The sequence below is a fragment of the Pocillopora verrucosa genome, chromosome 1, assembly GCF_036669915.1.
Source record: "Pocillopora verrucosa isolate sample1 chromosome 1, ASM3666991v2, whole genome shotgun sequence".
Taxonomy (NCBI): domain Eukaryota; kingdom Metazoa; phylum Cnidaria; class Anthozoa; order Scleractinia; family Pocilloporidae; genus Pocillopora; species Pocillopora verrucosa.
The window spans coordinates 2,761,091-2,781,161 of NC_089312.1; the positions used below are offsets into that span (position 1 = coordinate 2,761,091).

The following is a 20,071-nucleotide window of genomic DNA, read 5'->3' on the forward strand; positions in this document are numbered from 1 at the left end:
CTTCCTGGGTAATAAATGGTCCAGAAAGTAAAGTTCCAAAAAATTATGTAAAAAATAGCGTGACCATACAACCCCTAGTTATTTTCAATGCTATGAAAATTGTGCCATGCCGTCTTTGACTGTCTATTTTTCATTTTTCCTCTGGCCCATCTTTTACTTCTTCTGCAGTTCATTGCCGACCGCTGACCAATCTTGTGTTACCGTATGGCCCTGACATGCCCTTACTGAGCCCAACTCCGATCCCCCCATCCTAGTTCATTATTCTGACATAAACACTCTCATGCAGAAGAATTGTACAGCTCAATGTCGTCTCAAAAACCGACAGAGGAAGAAAAACAGAAATTTATGGGTCGAGCAATCGAACTCAGCGATGAAGGACCATCTAAGGGGCATGGTGGTCCATTTGCAGCGGTTATTGTGAAAGATGGCAAAATTATTGGTAACTTAATTTAATAGTTTTCAGCAGATCGGATCAAAACCAGATCTACACAGCTGTGAGAGACAAAGTATGAGAATGCTTTGCGACTTGCTCTTTGTATTATGGTGTCCCATTACGGTCATGTATGGTAAGATATAACTCGAGATCCCGCGGTATAAAACGTCAAGATCTTGTAATAAAATTCGTGTTTTAAGCTGCGAGATCTCGCATTTTAAGTAAAGATCAGGTGACATAAGTCGAGATCTCGCGTTAGAACTCGAGATCTGGCGGTGTAAGCCGAAAAAAATAAACAACACTATATGTGACCCTTGTGGGCTACTGTTAATAGTATAATGCTCATGGAAAAGCATTTTGTTGTGGGTGTGATCTTGGTATTAAATTAGAAGTTTGCCTGTGGTTTAAATGGCCTCAGTCTGACCACCTATAAAAGTAAAAGATAATTCGTGATGCCACCTATTCATCTGGCATGACATATATTTTCTTTAGTTATTCATTCATAATCTATTTGCACAAATATCATTATCATCTATCAACCCATAACTGTTTCCTTCTTTCTTTCTTTCTTTCATCATCTTGTTTATTTGTAATCTACTTAATGTACAGTACACTGACTTCCTTATTTACATTTATTCTTAGCCTTTGATCCCTGAGAGTGACGAGCATCTTATTTCTGCAACAGTATCACACCTGAATCAATCATTAACCCTTCAACTCCCAAGATCTCATTGTTAATTCTCCTTACAGTCTGCTATATAGTTCTTGTGATGTTAGTCTGGAGAATTTGGTGTTGGGTCAACCAATAATCCCCTAATTAAGATTTTTCTTTATTCTCATCACATTTCTGCTTGATATTGTACTGATATTGTAAGGAGAAATTCTTTCCTGGTCACTTATGGGAGTTAAAGGGTTAAAATCATAAGGACAAAGGAAATGATCACTAACTAAAGAAGTTCTTGATTGTTAAACAAATTCTCCATGTCAGCACTTTAGGAAATGTAACTAAAGAAGAGTATGGAGAAGATGGATACTGATGTTGGGGTGTAAAGGGTTAAATTATTCATTTAATTGGCTATTTTCAGGGGAAGGATACAACAGGGAGGTAGTTGACTATGATCCAACAGCTCATGGAGAAATGACAGCCATTCGACAAGCTTGTAAGAATATTAGATCAACTGATCTCAGTGGCTGTGAAATATACACAAGCTGTGAACCCTGTGCAATGTGCTCTTCAGCCATCTGGCTTTGCAGGTGAGTGATTGACCTGAATATCAGACCTGTTTTAGATTGTGTTCTACTAGGATTAACTGTTTTACTATGTTGCCATTCCTACTGATCAGTGTTATACACCTGCAGAGCAAGTCAGGGGTAAGGAGGCAAGTGACATCATTTACTGAAAAACGTCAACATTTCATTTCTTATAACTGCTTCCAGTAGCATGCCACACACTGGCATTTTCAGTCAATGTGCAGTGACTTCATAGTCCATTTTGTTTTTCAAAGTCAAGTTCAAATAATCTACAGCTGTCACACAGAACTTTATATTTCATTTGATCAATACAGGCCAAAAATGAGATTAAGTATCTGTTAGGAGTAATTAAACTCAACTTAATGTACAGAGTAACTGGCTCTGACAGGGATTATGAACCAGGTCATGTATTCCAAAACTATTTCACGCGGCTTCTTCTCACTTCAAGGTTTGACCGTGTGTATTATGGAAATCGTCTGGAAGACACCAAGAGTGACATGGACCTAGAACCACTTTTTCAATTTGTTGCCACACCCATTGATCAGCGGTCTACCCCTGCAGAGCAAGTCAGGAGCAAGGAGGCATATGACGTCATTAAAAAATGGGCAAATGATCCAAATGGATTTATTATCTGCTGTGACCAAAAAAAATGACGCACACTGATGGAAATGCGACATTATCTTGCACACACTGTGGCAATGTGGTCACTTGTGAAGTATTATGTGATTGCATGACCAAGTGACAATGATACATCATTGGATCATGATGAATGATTGTGGGACGATTAATGCAAGGGAAAAAAAAGAGGACTGACACATGAAATTGAGTTGTGAAGGTTGAATTGATATGGCTGTTATAAAATATTATTTAGACATTTACTAAGGTGCTGACAAGGAAAATTTGTCTAAAAGTCAGAATTTGTCTAACAATCAAGAGTTTCTTTAAGTTGTGATCATTTCCTTTATTCTCGTGACACTAAAAGTGTGATTCAGTGGTGATATTGTAAGAAGAAATTAGATGCTAGTCATTCATAGGGATTAATGGGTCAATATAAATTTAGGGTAGGAACTTTTTTAATTGTTAAAAAAAAAACAGATATGAATAAATAATGTTTTCTTGATTCATTTGACAGAGGCTTTATCTCAATGTCTACTTGCCTTTAGAGGAGTACTCAGGAATAACAAGAGATCCTTTCAATTTTTTTTAACTCTCAACATGGACCAGATCACCTTAACTCCCTCACCTCAGAACACCCCTAAAAATTTCACCTGCTATTTCTTGGTTAGCTTTCAATGAAGGGTCCATTCCCCATGCCCCACCCTCACCATTCTCCCTTCTACTTTTTGTTTTTCTTCAAACTTCAACAAATCTGGGATTACTCAAAGTGATTAATTACCGGGTATGCGGGTGTACGTGGAAATTCGTAACCAGTCCATCTGCTTATTTTTCTTATCATTATTATTTATTTATTTATTTATTCATTTATTTATTTATTTATTTATGTATTTATTTATTCATTTATTTATTTATTTATTTATTTATTCATTTATTTATTCATTTATTGATTGATTGATTGATTGCAACTTTCCAGCCTTAAAGTTTGTACAACATCAAGACCTACGTCCCGCAGTTGATTCCTTTGGGCAGCATTCCTCTGTCGTGCTCCGCATCACTTCGGGAGCTCCTTCCTTCATCAGTTTTCCACATATTCCTGTGAAATTCTACAGATCTACTTCGTTTGGCATGACAACGTGATGTTACCGAGATAATTCCCCGTTAGTAAGAAAAATACCTTACCGCGTGACATGCTCTTCAAATCGACAGTTTATTCAATTGGGAAACTGGGACCTAACGGAGACAAATCGCGTGTAGGTCATGGAGGTCAGGTGAAAATCAGCTGAAGTCGTAACGGTGTTTACCCTTAAACCGTTGATTGCTAAATTGCTCATTTTAAGACCTGTAGAAGTAGCTAGAGATGTCTACATACGCTCCTACAAAAGAAGAAAAGGAACGATTTATGTCTCGGGCGATTGTGCTCAGCGCGGAAGGAGCATTCAAGGGACATGGTGGTCCGTATGGAGCCGTGGTTGTCAAAGATGGCAAGATTGTTGGTACGATGGCTATTCTTCTTTCGCAACCCAGCTTCCTGTCTTCATGCATACAGCAAAACTTTAACGTGGTTCTAAACGCCGACTTTACTGCCAGTCTCAGACTTTCAAAGCAGTCTCTATGGTAGGGAAAACTTCCCTTAATTACACCATTACGTAACCCGATGTACAGGCAGCTTCATGGGCACAAGCAGGAGCGAAGGGGGCGGGGGGTACACAGTGCACATGCGACTTATTGAGATTGTGAAGTATGACAAACCAGAACCAAATGGAATCAACCCACCAACTCCCCAGCCCCCCTCCCCACCCAGTTTCTCTCTATGTCAGTAAAAAAACCCTACCTCAGTATGCATATTCTCCATACTGTTCTGCATACATTTCCTTAAGTGTTGACAAGGAGAATTTTTTAACAAAAAAGAACTTCTTTAGTTGGTAATCATTTCTTATTTTATTCTTGCAACCTTTAAACAAGTGAGTCAGAGGTGTTACTATCAGGGAAAATTCAAGGCCAACCATAACTCCTAGTAAGGGTCAAAAGGTAAACAGAGCAGCCTGCATACAGAGCCCAGATAATTGGGGTTGTAGTATTGGGGTTGTAGGGATTTTTTTTTTTAACCTTGCTACAAACTTTCCTATTTTTATTGCATTGACCAGCATAGCTTTTATTATAGCTTCATCCATTAGTCAGTTTTTTGGTAAACTTTTAACAAATGCTCTTTTTCGTCCAGGTGAAGGCTACAACCGAGTCTTTGTTGATTGTGATCCAAGTGCACATGGAGAAGTTGTGGCCATACGAAATGCAGGGAAAAACTTGGGAACATTTGAACTGACAGGCTGTAGTCTGTACACAAACTTTGAACCATGCCCAATGTGTACTGCTACAATTTGGTGGAGCAAGTAAGCAAATTTTGAACAGTTTTAATTTTAAAGGTGCACTTGCTCTTGCTGACATTGGGATGTCAACAGTTCTGGGAATGTGTAGTACTGTATTACTAGAATGACAAGCAATTATGTAGAATGCGGTGGGGAGAGGAGAGGTTGGATTAAGGGAGAAACTTGATAGGGGTTTGTCTTTATAGCCACAAGATCTCAACTATGCTTACAAATAAATGTGTAAACTCAGACTTAAACTCTGCTCAACATTATGACCATTTTGTGGACACCATTAAAAATCAAACCCCATTTTAATAAATCCAAAAATGAAATGCTAACATTGGGTTAATTTTCCCTAAGTTTGTGCTATTAGCCTTTCAGAACCCCTTCCCCATTATAGTCTATGCTGTGTGTTAGAGACCCAATCTTAATCACACTCTGTTTATCCATTTACCTCATAAAGACTTTTAAGGCCTTCTTTTGAAAATGCAAACCCATAATAGTTACTCCAGTCCTGAGAAATGCAACCCCATTCAGCCATACTCCCCAGAACATTATCAAGAAGAACCCCCCCCCCCCCAGCTCAAACTTTGTTGTGGTTCTTTCCCTTTTTTTTGTTTATTTATAGACCTATCACTAACAATGGTTAATCTTTTTGTTTATTGACTTCAGGCTTGATAGAGTGTACTATGCACAACCTGTGAAAGGCAGCACAGTTCATCATGAAGAAAACCAGGCTCAGGTTCTCAACTTTGTAGTAACACCAATTGACAAGCGTTCTATTCCAGGAGAACAGATTGAGAGTAAAGCAAAGAAAGCATTTGACATAATTGAAAAATATCTGACTGATGACACAAAGAAAGTTTGAGAGAATGTAATGGAAAAGAATTTACCACTTTTAGATTCTGAGTACTTGTATAGAAAATGTTAAACCTTTTGATTGGCTGCCACATCTGTAAAGATAAAATTAAATGGATATTTTTCTCTGACGAAGGTGAAGAGTGTAGAAAATGAGATATGGCACTGTTTTACTGGGGTAGTAAATGATGAGGACTAAAAAAATCAGTTTTATTATTAGTTCTGCAAATGATCCAAACTGCTTGGATAGGTAAATTAGCCATCCTTTTGTCCTTTGGTAGATATAGTTATGACACAGATCAGTCTTCCTTTGCATTTACCTTTTTAGTGAGTAATTTACAGGGTTACACACAAGACAGATTATTCAAAATATTTTTGAAATTCTGCTTATAACATTTCACATAGAGCAAAATGCTGAAGATCCCCTCGCAAACAGCCCATTTTGTATTTGTGGTAAAACTGGATGAAAAATCTCGATCTCGTTAATAGCTAAATCTGTTTTCCCACACATACACAATAAGATAGACCACTGAAAGATACTGTCTTAAAAAAACTGTTTGTGAAAAGAGAGAGAAAAATACGGATGCGTTTCATGATCATCCGATCAAAATTTCCGCATATTCCGTCACAAAGTCAACTGAAACAGAAAGTTTCTAAAACATCCCGTCAACCCCTCGAGGTTATCTTACCCCTCCCCCACCACGCCCTCTTCAGCCTTATCCCAGATCCTGCACGGTTGTCATTCTAAATTTGTCACGTGACACGACGCAAAATGGCGATCAATCTAAAGAAGAACGGTGACTCTCTACGAAAAACATGGCAACAGGTCTTCGATGATAGCTCGGACGTCAACTGGTGGGTTTTTCATCCAAATTTTCATCCGAATCAAACAATTTGGTGACATTCTTTCTCGTTTCAGGGCCGTGTTTGGGTATGATGGCAAGACAAACGATCTGAAAGTGGTAGAAACAGGAGGTATGTAGTACGGAAGTTTCGTTGCATTTGACATGATATATCTTAACTTGAAGTACTATTGCTCTTTTATTACACTGAATGTAATCGGCTAGCTTATGGTCTAGGTAAAGTGCGATTGAGATCTAAGTCTTAGTTTTATTATTATAGTAGTGTTGGCGCTGCACGGATTTGATATGGCACCATGTTTGCGAACAACTGTACGTGAGCGCATACGGAAAGGGTGTGTTTTCCATCCTCCTATTTAAGCATAGATTATTAATGAAAATTCGAATGTCAGGCCTTTTCTTCTTCTATTTAACAACGTAGCATCGCTGTGAGCTTAACTTTATCTTATGCCGTATTCATCCATGGATCAGCTGAGCGAGGCAATACATTTTTGCTGCAGCTTCAGCTTATCAGACGTGGAGCTTTCAACCAACAAATTATTCTTAAGTTCATTTTTTTACATCAAGGATCACAATGGACTTCCAGTTAAAAATAATAATAAGTTAAATGCTATTTTCTTGTTGTACCTACGTCTTTCTCCCTCTTGCTCTTTTGCTCCCCTCCAGCCCCACCCCCTTTAAAATCTTTTCCTGTCTCCCAACCCCACCCCACCCCCTTTGGAATCTTTTCCTCTCTCTCAACCCCACTCAACCCCACTCTCTCAACTACCACTCTGCTTTTCATTTAAAACAGGACTCCTTGTTGAACCTAGGAAAGCAGGGTCATGTCAGAGACAGAATTTCCTCTGAGCTCACATGCCTTTTTGAAAAGTATCCATTGTTGTTACTGAAAAACTAGTAACAACAATTTCCTCTCAACATGTATAGATGTGTATATCATACTCTGGTCCCCGCAAATTCTCCAACATGACATTGGGAACAACAAGTGTCAAGTGTGAGCCTTGAGGACATAACTTGTATGGGTTCCTTTCTTCTATGTAGAAGAACATCTGGGCAAGGGGTAGTGCGTATATTACAAATATCACACCTCATGATCTAGTGATTTATGTCACTCTAGAAAGTAGAACTCACCATTGATACTTAATGCTTTTATCTTAAATGAATGCTTAAAATTCTGATTGCTTTCTTGCATGCTACAAAACTTGGAAATGCAGGGGGAAGATCTTGTGTGTGACTTATTGTATATAATTGTAATAGAACAGAGTGGAGTCCAATTCAGTCTGTAGTCATACTAGTGATTAACAAAATTGGACAACCATAAAGCTATTACCAATTATAAATCAAAACTATGACAAAATTGGATAAAGAAACTGGACTTTGTGATAAGTTTTCATAAAAAAAAACAACAACAACTTTAAACTTGGCAAAATGCGAGACAACAGTCCACACACATGACGTGTTCTGTCCACTTACACAGGCATGACATGTTAACTGTCCTATTACACTGTCCAGTTACAAGTATGGCTTCTACACTGTTCCTATTCATGCTCAAATTGGGCTGGTGATAACCAATTACATTCAAGAATTGTCATAGTTTTGGTTAAAAAGTAGTGTACAAAGCACTTTGATTGTACTGTGGCTGATCAGACACATGACACAAACATTTTGCATTATTTTAAATAGATGGTGATCTGGATGAATTGGTGGATGAACTTAATGAAGGAAAAATGCTGTATGCTGCTATTAAAGTCATGGATCCGAATACAAACCTCCCAAAAATTGTCTTCATAAACTGGGTACATTATAATTTACTTACTAATTGTACTGGGTACATAAATAATTTGTAGACCATATATTCAAAACAAAAAGCAGAGTCCAATGAACATCTACAGTTGTCACCTAGTGTTCCACAGCAGGAATGAAGATGGGCTCCAATCTATCTGATATCATTAAATTTCATTTTTATGATAGACTGTTACCCTTGATATTTTTCTGTACAGCATCACTCTTTAGAGTAGAATACCTTCTGTGCACAGAATTATTTAGCAACTGTTTTAACCTAGAAAGCGATTTCAAGTTTTCATGGACAAAAATGACAAGTGAGTTTTAGTTTTTTAGTTAGTTGAGTATGTTCAAGTTACTTTTCTTTGGTAGACAATCACTAAATTTGTGAAAATAAACCAAGAAAAACTGATAATGTTTGAGAATGAAGAAAGTTACTTGGATTAGAAATGATGAATTCAAAATTTTTAAATGAAAATCATTTTTATTTTTCTAGCAAGGTGAAGGAGTTCCTTCTTCAAGGAAAGGTGTCTGTGCTAATCATGTCAGAGATGTGGAAAAGTTCTTTAAGGTTAGCATGTACTGTCATGTTAAAATGTCTGCAATTGAATCAGATTTGCATTTTCAGGATCCAAAATTAGCATTTCTACTGGGCACTGAATTTCTGGTCACCAAAAGTCAATTTACAATTATTGCATATACTACCAGCTGGTTGCAATTTGGAACCCTGACCATCTAGAGATGTCGTTGGTATATCATAATTATGTATATGGGAAACACATTAGCCTTTTTCACCCTGCCTTCATTGTGAACATTCTCCAAACTGTTCTCCATACATTTTCCAAGGAGCTGGCAAGGAGAATTTGTTAAACAATCAGGAGCTTCTTTGGCTGGTGATCATTTCCTTTATTCTCTTCACCTTAATGTTTGATACAGTGGTAATATTGTAAAGAGAAATGAGATTTGGTCATTCTTAGGAATCAAAGGGTTAAAAAGAAACTCACACATACAGTACTTCATATTCTTGGTTTGTATTTTATGATAAGTTAGATACAGTTCTTTTTCTCCTTTGATTTGCACACCAAGAAGACTTGCTTTAGAAGATATTCATTACATCTCTACTGTGCTCTTGATGGTTGTAGGACATATGTCATGTTTTTGTAATTAAATGTATTTTCATCATTAAATCTTATTTGGTTTACTGTTAGGGGGCTCATGTAACCATCACCGCAAGATCCCCAGATGATGTAGAAGAAAGCATTGTACTTGACAAAGTTAAGAAAGCTTCAGGTACATCATCACACTGTTATCAATACTTTTATATTAATGGTGTGTGTTCAGGACTTTTGTACATACAGCACATTTACCTGTGAGTAAGTCAGAAAACTGCAGTTAACCTCCAGGAAGATATTTTATGGAATACTAAAGTTGCAAAGTCTCGACTTTCCCTACCCCCCTCTTCTTCCTCTCTCACCCCTACCCCCTCTCCCAAAAAGCTTTCTTCTAGCAACTTATTAAAAGAGAAGAAAAGCCATTTGAGCAGAAAATCTTAAATAAGGAAGGAAACATTTTTTGCTTAATCCATTAACTCCTAAGATCTCATAAGTAATTCTCCTTACTGTCCACCAAACAATTCTCATTATGTTAGTTTGGAGAATTTGGTATCAGATCAATTAGCAATCCCATAATTGATATTTTTCTTAAGTTTATTCTCATCACTTGTCTCCTAGATATTGTATGAATATTATAAGGAGAAATTTTGTCTTGGTCACTCATGGGAGTTGAAGGGTTAACCCTTTATATCCTAACATCAATATGCATATTCTCCATACTGTACTATATACATTTCCAAAGATCCTGACAAGGAGAATTTGTGTTCGAATCAAGAGCTTCCTAATTTTTATGATCTTAGTGTGTGATTAAGGGATAATATTTCAAGGAAAATATAGATGCTAGTCAGTCTTTATGGTCAAATATTTCCAACTAAGACTAGATTTGTTAAACTCCTCCAAATTTTCTTGGCTGGTATCCAGAAATATCCATTTAATAGAAAATTTTAGACTGGCATACCTGCTCAATTGTTATGAGTGATACTTGATCATATCTGATATTTGTTTGTTTGTTTATTTTGTGCCTGTTTGTGTGTGGTTGGTTTCGGTTTCAAGGTGCAAACTACAGTTTTCATAAAGAAAAGGCACGGCCAGCAGAACCTGTTGCCCCTGTGGTAGGTGACAAACAATGAAATTGTGTTTTTGCAATTGACTTGTAGGTACCCACTATTAACCAAAAAGTCTTATTATTGTTCTGTATTCAAGAATTAAATTGTTTAATTAGAAACTGTGGATGGATACCTGGATCCAAGAATTCAAAACTCGGTCCTCACTCCCAAACATGGATACTCAGACTCAATTCTCAAATATAAAAACTAGTGAATGAATCCTCCAAGCTTGATTCTTGATTCTTGAGTTTGGAGTCAAGACTGTTCACCAACAGTTGAGTGGTGTAGTGGAGGAGTTTTTTTAAAAGGTTCATTTTCCTTTGTCTCTTTTCTTTACTACTTTTTATCTCATGTGTCTCACTTTAAGCCTTTTTGTACAACTGAGGAGATTAACATAAGTGCAACTCAGAAACTTTTACCCACTGTTTTTTCAAATTTATAATTAGTTTTGCCCAATGCATCCTATTAATTGGTTTTTAACACATGATATGCAAGGATTTTTTTTTTAGTTGCATAGTATTTTTCTAAGCCTCATAGGAGCAAAGAAAAATACATGCTATGAGCAAAATGCCCACTAATAACATATAATAAACCATTAAATAAGGGATTTATTATTCCACTATTGTTTCATTTTCTAGTCTTTTGACTTCAACTGTAGTTTTCAAAACTTGATATGGTCTTATCTGAGCATCTTACATATTGCATAAGGCATGTATGAAAGAAGAAAAAAACACATAGAAACTATGTCCAAGTGTTCTTGATGACCAACAATCAAGTCTTGAGGGTTTCAAAGTTTGTTGAAAAAATAATGTAAATAAACTGGAAAAAAACAAAGAGCCTGTGGATCGTTTCTATTCTTATTTTTGCATGGTTCCACAATGTATTACTGTGGTATATACCAGTACCTGGTAAATTGATGTTATGTAACTGGAATAATAATTCTTGTTATTTTGCAACTAGGGATCTGTTTATCAAAGGGTACAAGTTCAACAAGAGATTAATGTTCAGAAGAGGGATCAATTTTGGACAAAATCAGAGGTACATGTAATTATATTGATTTGCAGTGTACAGCACTGTCAGTAGATGTTAAGTAACAACTTGTACATGGTAGTTAGATTATAACTGATGATACAAAATTTTGATTTTTTTTTTCTAAACTTGTAAAAACTTTTTGACACCATCTTGTTGTAATGGTTTATTCCAACAGGAAGATGAGAAGAAAAGAAAGGAAGACGACAGAAAGCAAACCATAGCTCAGAAGAATGAGGCAGAGAGGAAAAGGAAAGAACGAGAGGTAAAGATGTCACACAATAATTTTACCCTTGCACTCCCAGATCTCATTTAGTAATTCTCTTTACTGCCTGCCTGAAAAATCTTATGATGTTACTTTGGGAAATTTGTTATCAGATCAACTATTAATCCCTTAATTGAGATTTGTCTTGTATTCTCATCACTTGTCTGCTGATGTTGTATGTATATTGTAAGGAGAAGTTCCATTTCAATCATTACTTTGGGATGTCCAGTTAACTGTTAAACTCACAGAAGTGATTGATGTGTAACTTTTCCTTGCAATTCCAATAAGTCACCTTATGAGAACATGCAAGCTTATCAGCTAAGGGTGTTATTTTGGAATAAGACCAAATTCTCCTGGCTAACTTAGAAGGAAAAGTATGACAGTAAGTAGGAAGAGTTACCAATTGGATCTTGGGAGTTAAACGGTTAAAAGCAAAGTAGAGACAGTAGACATGATTACCTAAAGGTGACTATGTACTGCATTATTTATATTACATTATAATCACACTCCCACACAATGGGTACAGTACATTTAAATACATATACAAGCCCTGTAGGGTTCTATCTGCTTTCTGCTACTTATCACCAAAAAGTAATTGTACATAGGTTGAATTGTTTCTCACTTACATAAGATTTGGACATGCTGTGATTTTTCCATGTTTTCACATTATCAGTAATGAATTTTACAGTTTTCAAAACAGCAGTCTCAGTTTTGTGCATACTCAGCTTCTAAACCTTGATGTTTTATATTTTTACATAAGTTTACTTTGGACTGTTTTAGGCCAAAGAGGCAGAGGAAAGAGACAAGCAGTATAGAGAGAGATCAAGAAGTATTGAGGAACAAAAGTGAGTCTTTAACTGGTTTATTAACTGCGTTCATAAATAAATGTAAATTGGTGGCTGTAATGATAAAAGGTCTAGCACCTAAAATACTGCCTTTATTTAGTATTAAACTAGTAGTTTAACAGAACATTGTTTCTGCAGTGGAGAGAGGGTTTGCTTTTCATCACTGTGGCTGGGATTTGCAATCTTGTTGTTCTACATCAAGATCTAAGTTGATGGTCCATTTTGGTTGTGTTTGTTGTAAAAGGATGATTACAATGGTAAATGGTTTGTTAGCCCAATTCACTCCCATGATCTGAAAGGTAATTCTCCTAACCCACAACCATATAAACCTTTTGTTGTCTATTTTCAAGAATCTTGTGTTCTAATGTGACACTATGACCTGTAGTTGATAAGTTTCTTAATTCTCATGAACTATTTACTTCACATTTTGATAATATTGTAAAGAGACTATATATATTTGGCCACTCCTGGGTTTGTAAGGCTTAACAGTGTTAAGTAAAAGAGTTAAAGCTATAGATTTCCTATTACGGTACCAAGGCAAATGTGAGGAAAGTTTGTTTTCAGTTTACATTTCCCATCATTGAATTCTATGACTTGATTTTATTTAACAAGATATTTGATGATATTAATGAACACAGGAGAAAGCAACGGGAAGATGATGAACGGAAAAAAGATGAAGAAAGGAGGAGATGGGTGAGCATGCAGAGATCTGATTGTTAATTCTCATCTCTAGCTGCTACACATTTCCTTGTGAATCAGTTATGAGAATTTAGTGTTAGATCAAGATAACAACTTCTACCTGATAAGTTGGAGTTTTCTCAATATCTGTTTGCCAGATAATGTATGGATATTATAGGGAGAAGATACATGTTGATCACTTCTGGGAGTTAAAGGGTTATTTTATTTTACCAGATAGACTTGACTTTATTTTATTTTACAGGTTTCTTGAACTAAGCAATTTAAGTGTAATTAGGACTCATTTTGAAAGCCACAGTTCAGGGTGTTTAGGAAAGGGTGCAGGGGTGATTATTTTAAATTGTTTTAAATTTTTCTTTGTGATTGCAGCAAGCTTTTGATCATAATTTTTGAGACGTAGGATGATATCTAAATTTTGGTTGGAAAGGATCATGATTGCAGGAAGCTATTGACTATTAATAATTTATGAGACATAGGATGTAATTTAAACCTTAGTTGAAAAGGATTGCTAAAGATGACATAAATAATGTCAGAGCATGCAGTTATTGATAAAACTGAGTATTAACTTGTATAATAATTACTCTAGGAGCAACAACAAGTAGCAGATGAGAGGGAAATGCAGCAGGAGAGAGAGAGAGCAAATTCATTACGGCAAGCTAGGATGAAGGTACAGCACCAACATGCTTTAAAGAACTGTCATAGGACGTGGTTAATTATTATAGACAATTAATTAATATGCAATTTGCACCTCCAAATATACAATTTTTCAGTCCTTTTCTTCAGTGTGTTCTTGTGACAAGTTAATAAAATCTAATACCTAAATTGATGACAGAGCTCTAAATTTTACCATCTTTCTTTGTCTACTTAATACACACTCAATGATTTTTACTCTCATTTCTACATTTCTTAACCCTTTACACCCTAACATCAGCACTAATATTCTCCATACTGTTCTCTGTACATTTACAAGGGTGCTGACAAGGAGAATTTGTCTAATGATCAAGAGTTTCTTTAGTTTATCCTCACAACATTAATATGTCATTCAGTAGTGATATTGTAAGGAGAAAGGGGTTTAAAACCCAGCTGAGCCAAGCACTCTGAGTAGCTCAGTGGTGGAGAATCCAACCATGATATTTAATTGTCTGAGGTTTTAACTCTTGTGGGGAACTCAGATTTGTTTGTTGTCCTGCACTTGTAACCATTGAATTGGATCTCTCATCAATCCTCATTGTTTACAGGAAGCAGAGCAACTGATTCGCCAAGGTCAGGATGAAAAACCAAAGTTCCAAGAAAGGACTGCACCTGCACCTCCTCCAGCCAAATCCAGACCACCAGCAAGAAGGCCACCTCCTCAAGTACAGCCACATCATCCTGAGCCTGAACCAGAAGCAGAGCCTGAGCCTGAGCCTGAGCCTGAACCTGTATTATATGGTAATACAGAGGTATGTTACATGGTTTGAAGTAATCAAAAGCATCTATTTTGCCGCAAATGTGACAGGGGTCACTTCCATTATTCAAACCTGATCTATCTAATTATGGGAAAAAAATAATATTTATTATGTACTTTTAAATTGTTTATTGCTTAACTTTATTAATGCTATTGAACCATGGATACAAAAATATTTAGCAGTGAATTGCTTAAGCTTGAAGCTCTACTTAGGCAGGAAAACCAGTTCAAAGTTAGCACAGAAAAATCTGCTTCTCTTGGGAAGACAGGAGATGGTGTGCTCATGAACTCTGCTCTCTTACCCTAAGCTAGAAATTGCTACATTGTGGGAAAGAGACTTTTGAAAAATAGCAGTTTTGAAATTAACTTTTGTCTTAAAAATAATTTTAATTTGCTTAATCTCAGCCTGAGCCAGAACCGGAACCAGAACCTGTTCCAGAACCTGAGCCAGAACCTGAACCCGAACCGGAACCAGAACCAGAACAAGAACCTACAGACCTATATGATAATTTTGAGGATGCTTATGACACCGTCGAACAACAACTGAAGGATGATACACCAGTGCAAAGTGAGGATCTCTATGATAATATGGGCATGGATACAGCACCCACAGCTCAGGTATGCTTGTATGCCCCTTAAGTCATGCCAGTCTTCCACAGGGTACCCCTCCCCCTCCTCCACAGGTTATTGGTTTCCCTAGTGCCTTTGATATTGCTGAGTGGATAGAGACAATGGTGGTGTTTAGCAGAGAGGTTTCATTTGCATTAGGGTTCAAATGAGGAGTTTACAGTAGGTAAAGCAGTTAGTTTTAAAGGCTTGGAGGACCTCTTGTTCCCAAGGAGTTCTCCCCCAGGAAGTTTTGCCAGGCTTGACTCTTGTAGTAGAGTTCTTTGGCAGTTTGGGGTCCATTTCATTTTTTGTTGCTTTGTTGTTCCTAGTCTTAGAAGTCAACTGATTTGAACAAATTTGTAGAGAAGAACATTTATGTTGAGAGTCCAATGAACTAAGGCTACAAGCAGGCAGCCAGCTCATTGCAAGTGAATAGATCTGCCTGCTATCAAGCTGCTACTGAAACCCCTGTGGGAATTTTGCAAACACAACAGCAATCCAGGTCAGGTGTTAAACATAAATCAATCCACCAGGAGTCTTGCACACCCAAAACTAGGCCACTGTGTTTTTTTTATGTGCTCATATTGGCCTAACAAAGTGGTAGCTGGTTGACTTGAGCCCTCTAGATAATAACACTAGCATTTTAAAAGGTGTGTCATTCTGTCAATGAAAATACAGTAATTTTTTACTTCTTACCTTCATTTGAAGTCTCAAGCCCCAAGTGGTGGCCAGGGAAAAACAGCAAGAGCTTTGTATGATTATCAAGGAGGTAAAGTTTGTAGAATCAGCTGAAAGAAACCATTGGTATAGATATACAATCCGTGTATTTGTTCTTCAGCTCTATTTAGAGTGTGTTTTTCAAATAAATTTGTCTCAATCTGTATTATTTTGTTGGCACTGTAAATTGAGATACCCAGGTAACTGAAGCTCTTAAATCCTTTGATCTTATCTTGTAATCTGCATAGTATATAGCTCTGTGTAAATATGCATGGTAATATATCCACTGTATTCACTTTTTTTATTTATTTATTTTTTTTTTTTTTTCAGAAAATGATGAGGAAATTACCTTCGACCCTGGCGATATAATCACTGAAATAGATACCTTTGATGAGGGCTGGTGGAAGGGGCGGAGCCCTGACGGCAGGTTTGGCATGTTCCCTGCTAACTATGTGGAGCTTATTGAAGACTCAAGTGAAGTACCTCAACAACCAGAACCACCCACTGCTGAGGTACAAGTATTATGGGCCTGTTTCACTTGCACATCATTTCTTTTTTTTTTGGTAGCAAGGGTTCGTTATCAACAGCTAGATAGATATTCTGATTACTTCAAAGCAGTAGACACAGAATTACACAAGGATCATATAATTTCTCTTACCATATTTAACCCTTTCCAGCCCAACATCAGTATGCATATTCTCCACACTTCTCTCTAGATATTTCCTTTGGTATTAGCATGGAGAATTTGTCAAACAATCAAAAGCTTCTTCACTTCACAATCATTTCCTTCATTCTCGCAACTTTATAAAGTTGATTTAGAGGTGATACTCTAAGGAGAAATTAGATGGCAGTCACCATCAGGGGTTAAAAGAGTTAAGAACCCTTTCAGTTTACATGAAATAGTTAATTGGAAGTGTGAAAATTAGCTTACACTGTAATTGTGAGGGCTACTTCTTGTTGTACTGATTATTTGGATCAATATCAGTATCTGGGCAACTGCCCACCTACCCCTCCCCTAACCCAACATTAACCTCAGCTTGTTGTCAATTGACTGTTGTTGAGTTAGGGGAGGGGTAGGTGGGCAGTTGCCCAGATACTGATATTGATCCAATTATTTTATTAAAAGACATGATCTGTAACTTTACCATTCAATTTTTGTAAGAGGTAGGGGTGTGTCCTTTAACAGGTTAACCCCTCAGAGAGACTAACAACAAAATTCTCCTTACAATATCACTCCTGAATCACACATTAACGTCACAAGAATAAGGGAAATGATCACCGAGAGACTCTTGATTGGTATACACCTTCTCCTTGTCAGTACCATTGGAAATAGAGAGAGAGAGCAGTATGGAGAATACTCATACTGATTTTAATGTGTAAAGGCCAGCTGGTACCAATTTCTTAAGGAGGATGATGATGATGCCAGTACTAAATCCAGCTTCTCTATAAACCAAGGTGTTATCCATGTGTATTGCCTTGATATCAACTTGATATCTGTAGTATTTATTTATTAATGTGTATGATGCTTACACTATACTTAGACCCCATTGCCTTGGTGAGACATGTAACTAAATATCTTGTGCTTGTAGGAGGACAGAGGTCTGCAGGCAAGAGCTGTTTATGACTACCAAGCAAGTAAGTGAAAGTACTTCATTTGGTCATTTCTAATGGTGTGCTTCCTCAAATAATGCATTTTCAGATTTGATTGTTTTGAGGAGTCTGGTTTTTGTCTTAATTGCCTCACAAAAAATGGAGGGGTTAGCAATGTCTTGGAAACTCTGGAAAAACCATAATTTTCAAGAGTTCTTTTTCCATGCCTTGAAAGTCCTTGAAATTCTACTTGGATCAATATGATCATTGATTTCCTTGGATGTTGATCAATGCTCTTTTTACAAACTAGCTCAGTACTAGATTAGTAAAATATTTGTATTGACTAGAATCATGTATTTGAGCAACTAAATTCTGCTATTTTAGAATGGATGTAATAAAGCACTAATTGAACTTCATATCATGCAATTTGGTCTAAAATCATACTTGTGATTTTAAAAACAAACTCACAGTGTACACTGTTTTGATTTTGAAAACATGTGGATGATTTTAGACCTAATAACATATTACATGAAAAAATTATCCACTTCTGATAATTAGAAATGAGTGCATTTTTCATGCATTTGCAAGAGTGCAAATTACAATTTAATACAGCATGCTGTCAAAATTTCATCTGTCTTGGCCTTTTTGTGATGTTTTTTTACATGTAAATTATTAATAAGTGATAACATGATTTCCCGTGCAATTTGGGGTAAATATTTCAAAGACCACAAACTGCACAAGAAAAATTCACTTGTGCTTATTAACACCACATTGCACATGAAGTCATGTTATTACCTACACAAATTGCATTCCACTCACTTGAATGACCATTTATTTGTTTATTAAAGCTATTACATGTACCTGTTGAACAATTACAGAAGTTAAACAATGTATGGTCCTAAGGGAAACAGTTAGTTTTGTTTCCTGGAGGGTCCTGATCAGGACTCCAGGGAAATCAAAACTAACTAGTTTCCCAGGGGACCATACATTAAGTGCTTAGTTGTATATTTAGACTTTCCCTTGAACAATCACATGGCCAAAACATACCGTTGTATTTGGCACATGGGCAACAAGTGCATAACTATATCCCGGTCGGGATACATTTTAATTTGATCAAGGGCACATGACCAAGAATCAACCAATCACAGTGCCTGTTTTTTGTTGAGTGAAAGTCCAGGTTTGTAACAAGAGCTACTGTATCCCCTCCGGGCTAGTTTCTCATTGTGTCTTTCTTTTTCATTACACCAGGTGATGAAACAGAGATTTCATTTGATCCTGATGATATTATCACAAATATTGAACAAATTGATGACGGATGGTGGAGAGGTGTTGCTCCCGATGGCTCTGTTGGATTATTTCCAGCAAATTATGTGGAAATTATCTCTTGAAAGAAATGACTCCTTCCTGATCCTTTTCTACAAGATTTTGGTTTAATGAAATAATTGATTGCTAGCCTTTTGAAAGATTGGAAGACCATACTGCATGATGTTAACCCTTTAACTCCCAGAAGTGATTAACAAGTAATTTCTCCCTGTAATCCACGTTATCCTGCAAACTGGTAATGAGAATATTCAAAGTTATCAAGTTGTTCTTTTGATCTAACATCAAATTCTCATAACCAATTTACAAGGAAATGTGTCGCAGCTAGAGGGTAGAATTAATATGCAGATCTTGGGAGTTTCAAGGTCTAATTAATTTCTAGCCATATTTCTCTGTCCACTTTTTGATGGAACTGTAAGTACTAAATCAGCCATTAACATAATTATCTTTTATAAGAATGACGGCAAAAATTAAGAATGCACCATTATTGGTACAATTTTGTATGTTTTTGTACTATCTTTTTTGGTATCTCTGTTTCTTACACCGTAGAATTGAAATGGGTGAGGTATGCAATAATGGTGCACCTCTACGCAAAAAGGAAAAAATAGAAGGAAAAAAAAAGAATTGCATTACTATCATGATGCATAGAAATCTTTTTAACTATTTGTTTTCATCAAGAGTTGAGGTAAATTATTACTGCTTTTCATGGTAGTGATTATTAGCTGGAGAAAGGTACATGTGACAACCTGTATAGTTCTCTAGAAATAAGAATCACCCATATTGTTATCAGGAACAGTGATGTTCTGTCATTGGTAGAAGGCCATGGCCATTTTCATACAGCAATAGGCTTCCTATCACTTATCACAGATGGAGCACCCACATCGCACTATACACCACAAACTACTGGTTAAGTAAAACTCAAGAGTAAGATGCTAGTAGCAGTGGGATTGTGGATTTTTACTCTTCCTAAATGAACAGAAACACATAATGTTGTTTCATAAAATGGCCAGAGATTGGAGTATAGAAGTAATCTAGCCACATCAAATGTCATATATTGGTTTTTGATTTTAGTTAAGAAAAATACAGCTTACTTAAGTCATGTTCAATATTAGCACTTATGAAAATGTTCATTTTTGAGTCTATTGCTTTAATCTTGTCAACTCTTGTACT

At 36.5% G+C, this 20,071-nt stretch overlaps 3 protein-coding genes across 4 annotated transcripts; all 3 read left to right on the plus strand.

Moving 5' to 3' along the window:
* The first annotated feature begins 207 nt into the window (after nucleotides 1-207).
* LOC131794083 (guanine deaminase) lies at nucleotides 208-2,808 on the plus strand. The gene is made up of 3 exons (XM_059111587.2): nucleotides 208-439; nucleotides 1,519-1,687; nucleotides 2,133-2,808. The coding sequence occupies exons 1-3, from the start codon at nucleotides 304-306 to the stop codon at nucleotides 2,335-2,337; spliced, it is 510 nt and encodes a 169-aa protein (XP_058967570.1). The 5' UTR covers nucleotides 208-303; the 3' UTR covers nucleotides 2,338-2,808.
* LOC136276711 (guanine deaminase-like) lies at nucleotides 393-5,654 on the plus strand. 2 transcript variants are annotated; one of them, XM_066164184.1, is made up of 4 exons: nucleotides 393-506; nucleotides 3,276-3,795; nucleotides 4,521-4,689; nucleotides 5,338-5,654. In XM_066164184.1, the coding sequence occupies exons 2-4, from the start codon at nucleotides 3,660-3,662 to the stop codon at nucleotides 5,531-5,533; spliced, it is 501 nt and encodes a 166-aa protein (XP_066020281.1). In that variant the 5' UTR covers nucleotides 393-506; nucleotides 3,276-3,659; the 3' UTR covers nucleotides 5,534-5,654. The 2 variants fall into 2 exon arrangements, 1 of the variants encoding a protein (XP_066020281.1); XR_009340941.1 differs by lacking the exons at nucleotides 393-506; nucleotides 5,338-5,654 and having other exon boundaries at nucleotides 3,654-3,916; nucleotides 4,521-4,660.
* A 631-nt stretch (nucleotides 5,655-6,285) lies between these two features.
* Nucleotides 6,286-20,012, plus strand: LOC131794075 (drebrin-like protein B). Its single transcript, XM_059111576.2, has 17 exons — nucleotides 6,286-6,378; nucleotides 6,443-6,498; nucleotides 8,067-8,179; nucleotides 8,662-8,736; nucleotides 9,374-9,455; nucleotides 10,331-10,389; nucleotides 11,344-11,421; nucleotides 11,591-11,677; nucleotides 12,458-12,522; nucleotides 13,161-13,215; nucleotides 13,805-13,885; nucleotides 14,457-14,660; nucleotides 15,071-15,283; nucleotides 15,983-16,043; nucleotides 16,322-16,503; nucleotides 17,581-17,626; nucleotides 18,830-20,012. Exons 1-17 carry the CDS (start codon nucleotides 6,296-6,298, stop codon nucleotides 18,967-18,969), a joined length of 1,680 nt encoding a protein of 559 aa, XP_058967559.2. The 5' UTR covers nucleotides 6,286-6,295; the 3' UTR covers nucleotides 18,970-20,012.
* The last annotated feature ends 59 nt before the right edge of the window (nucleotides 20,013-20,071 follow it).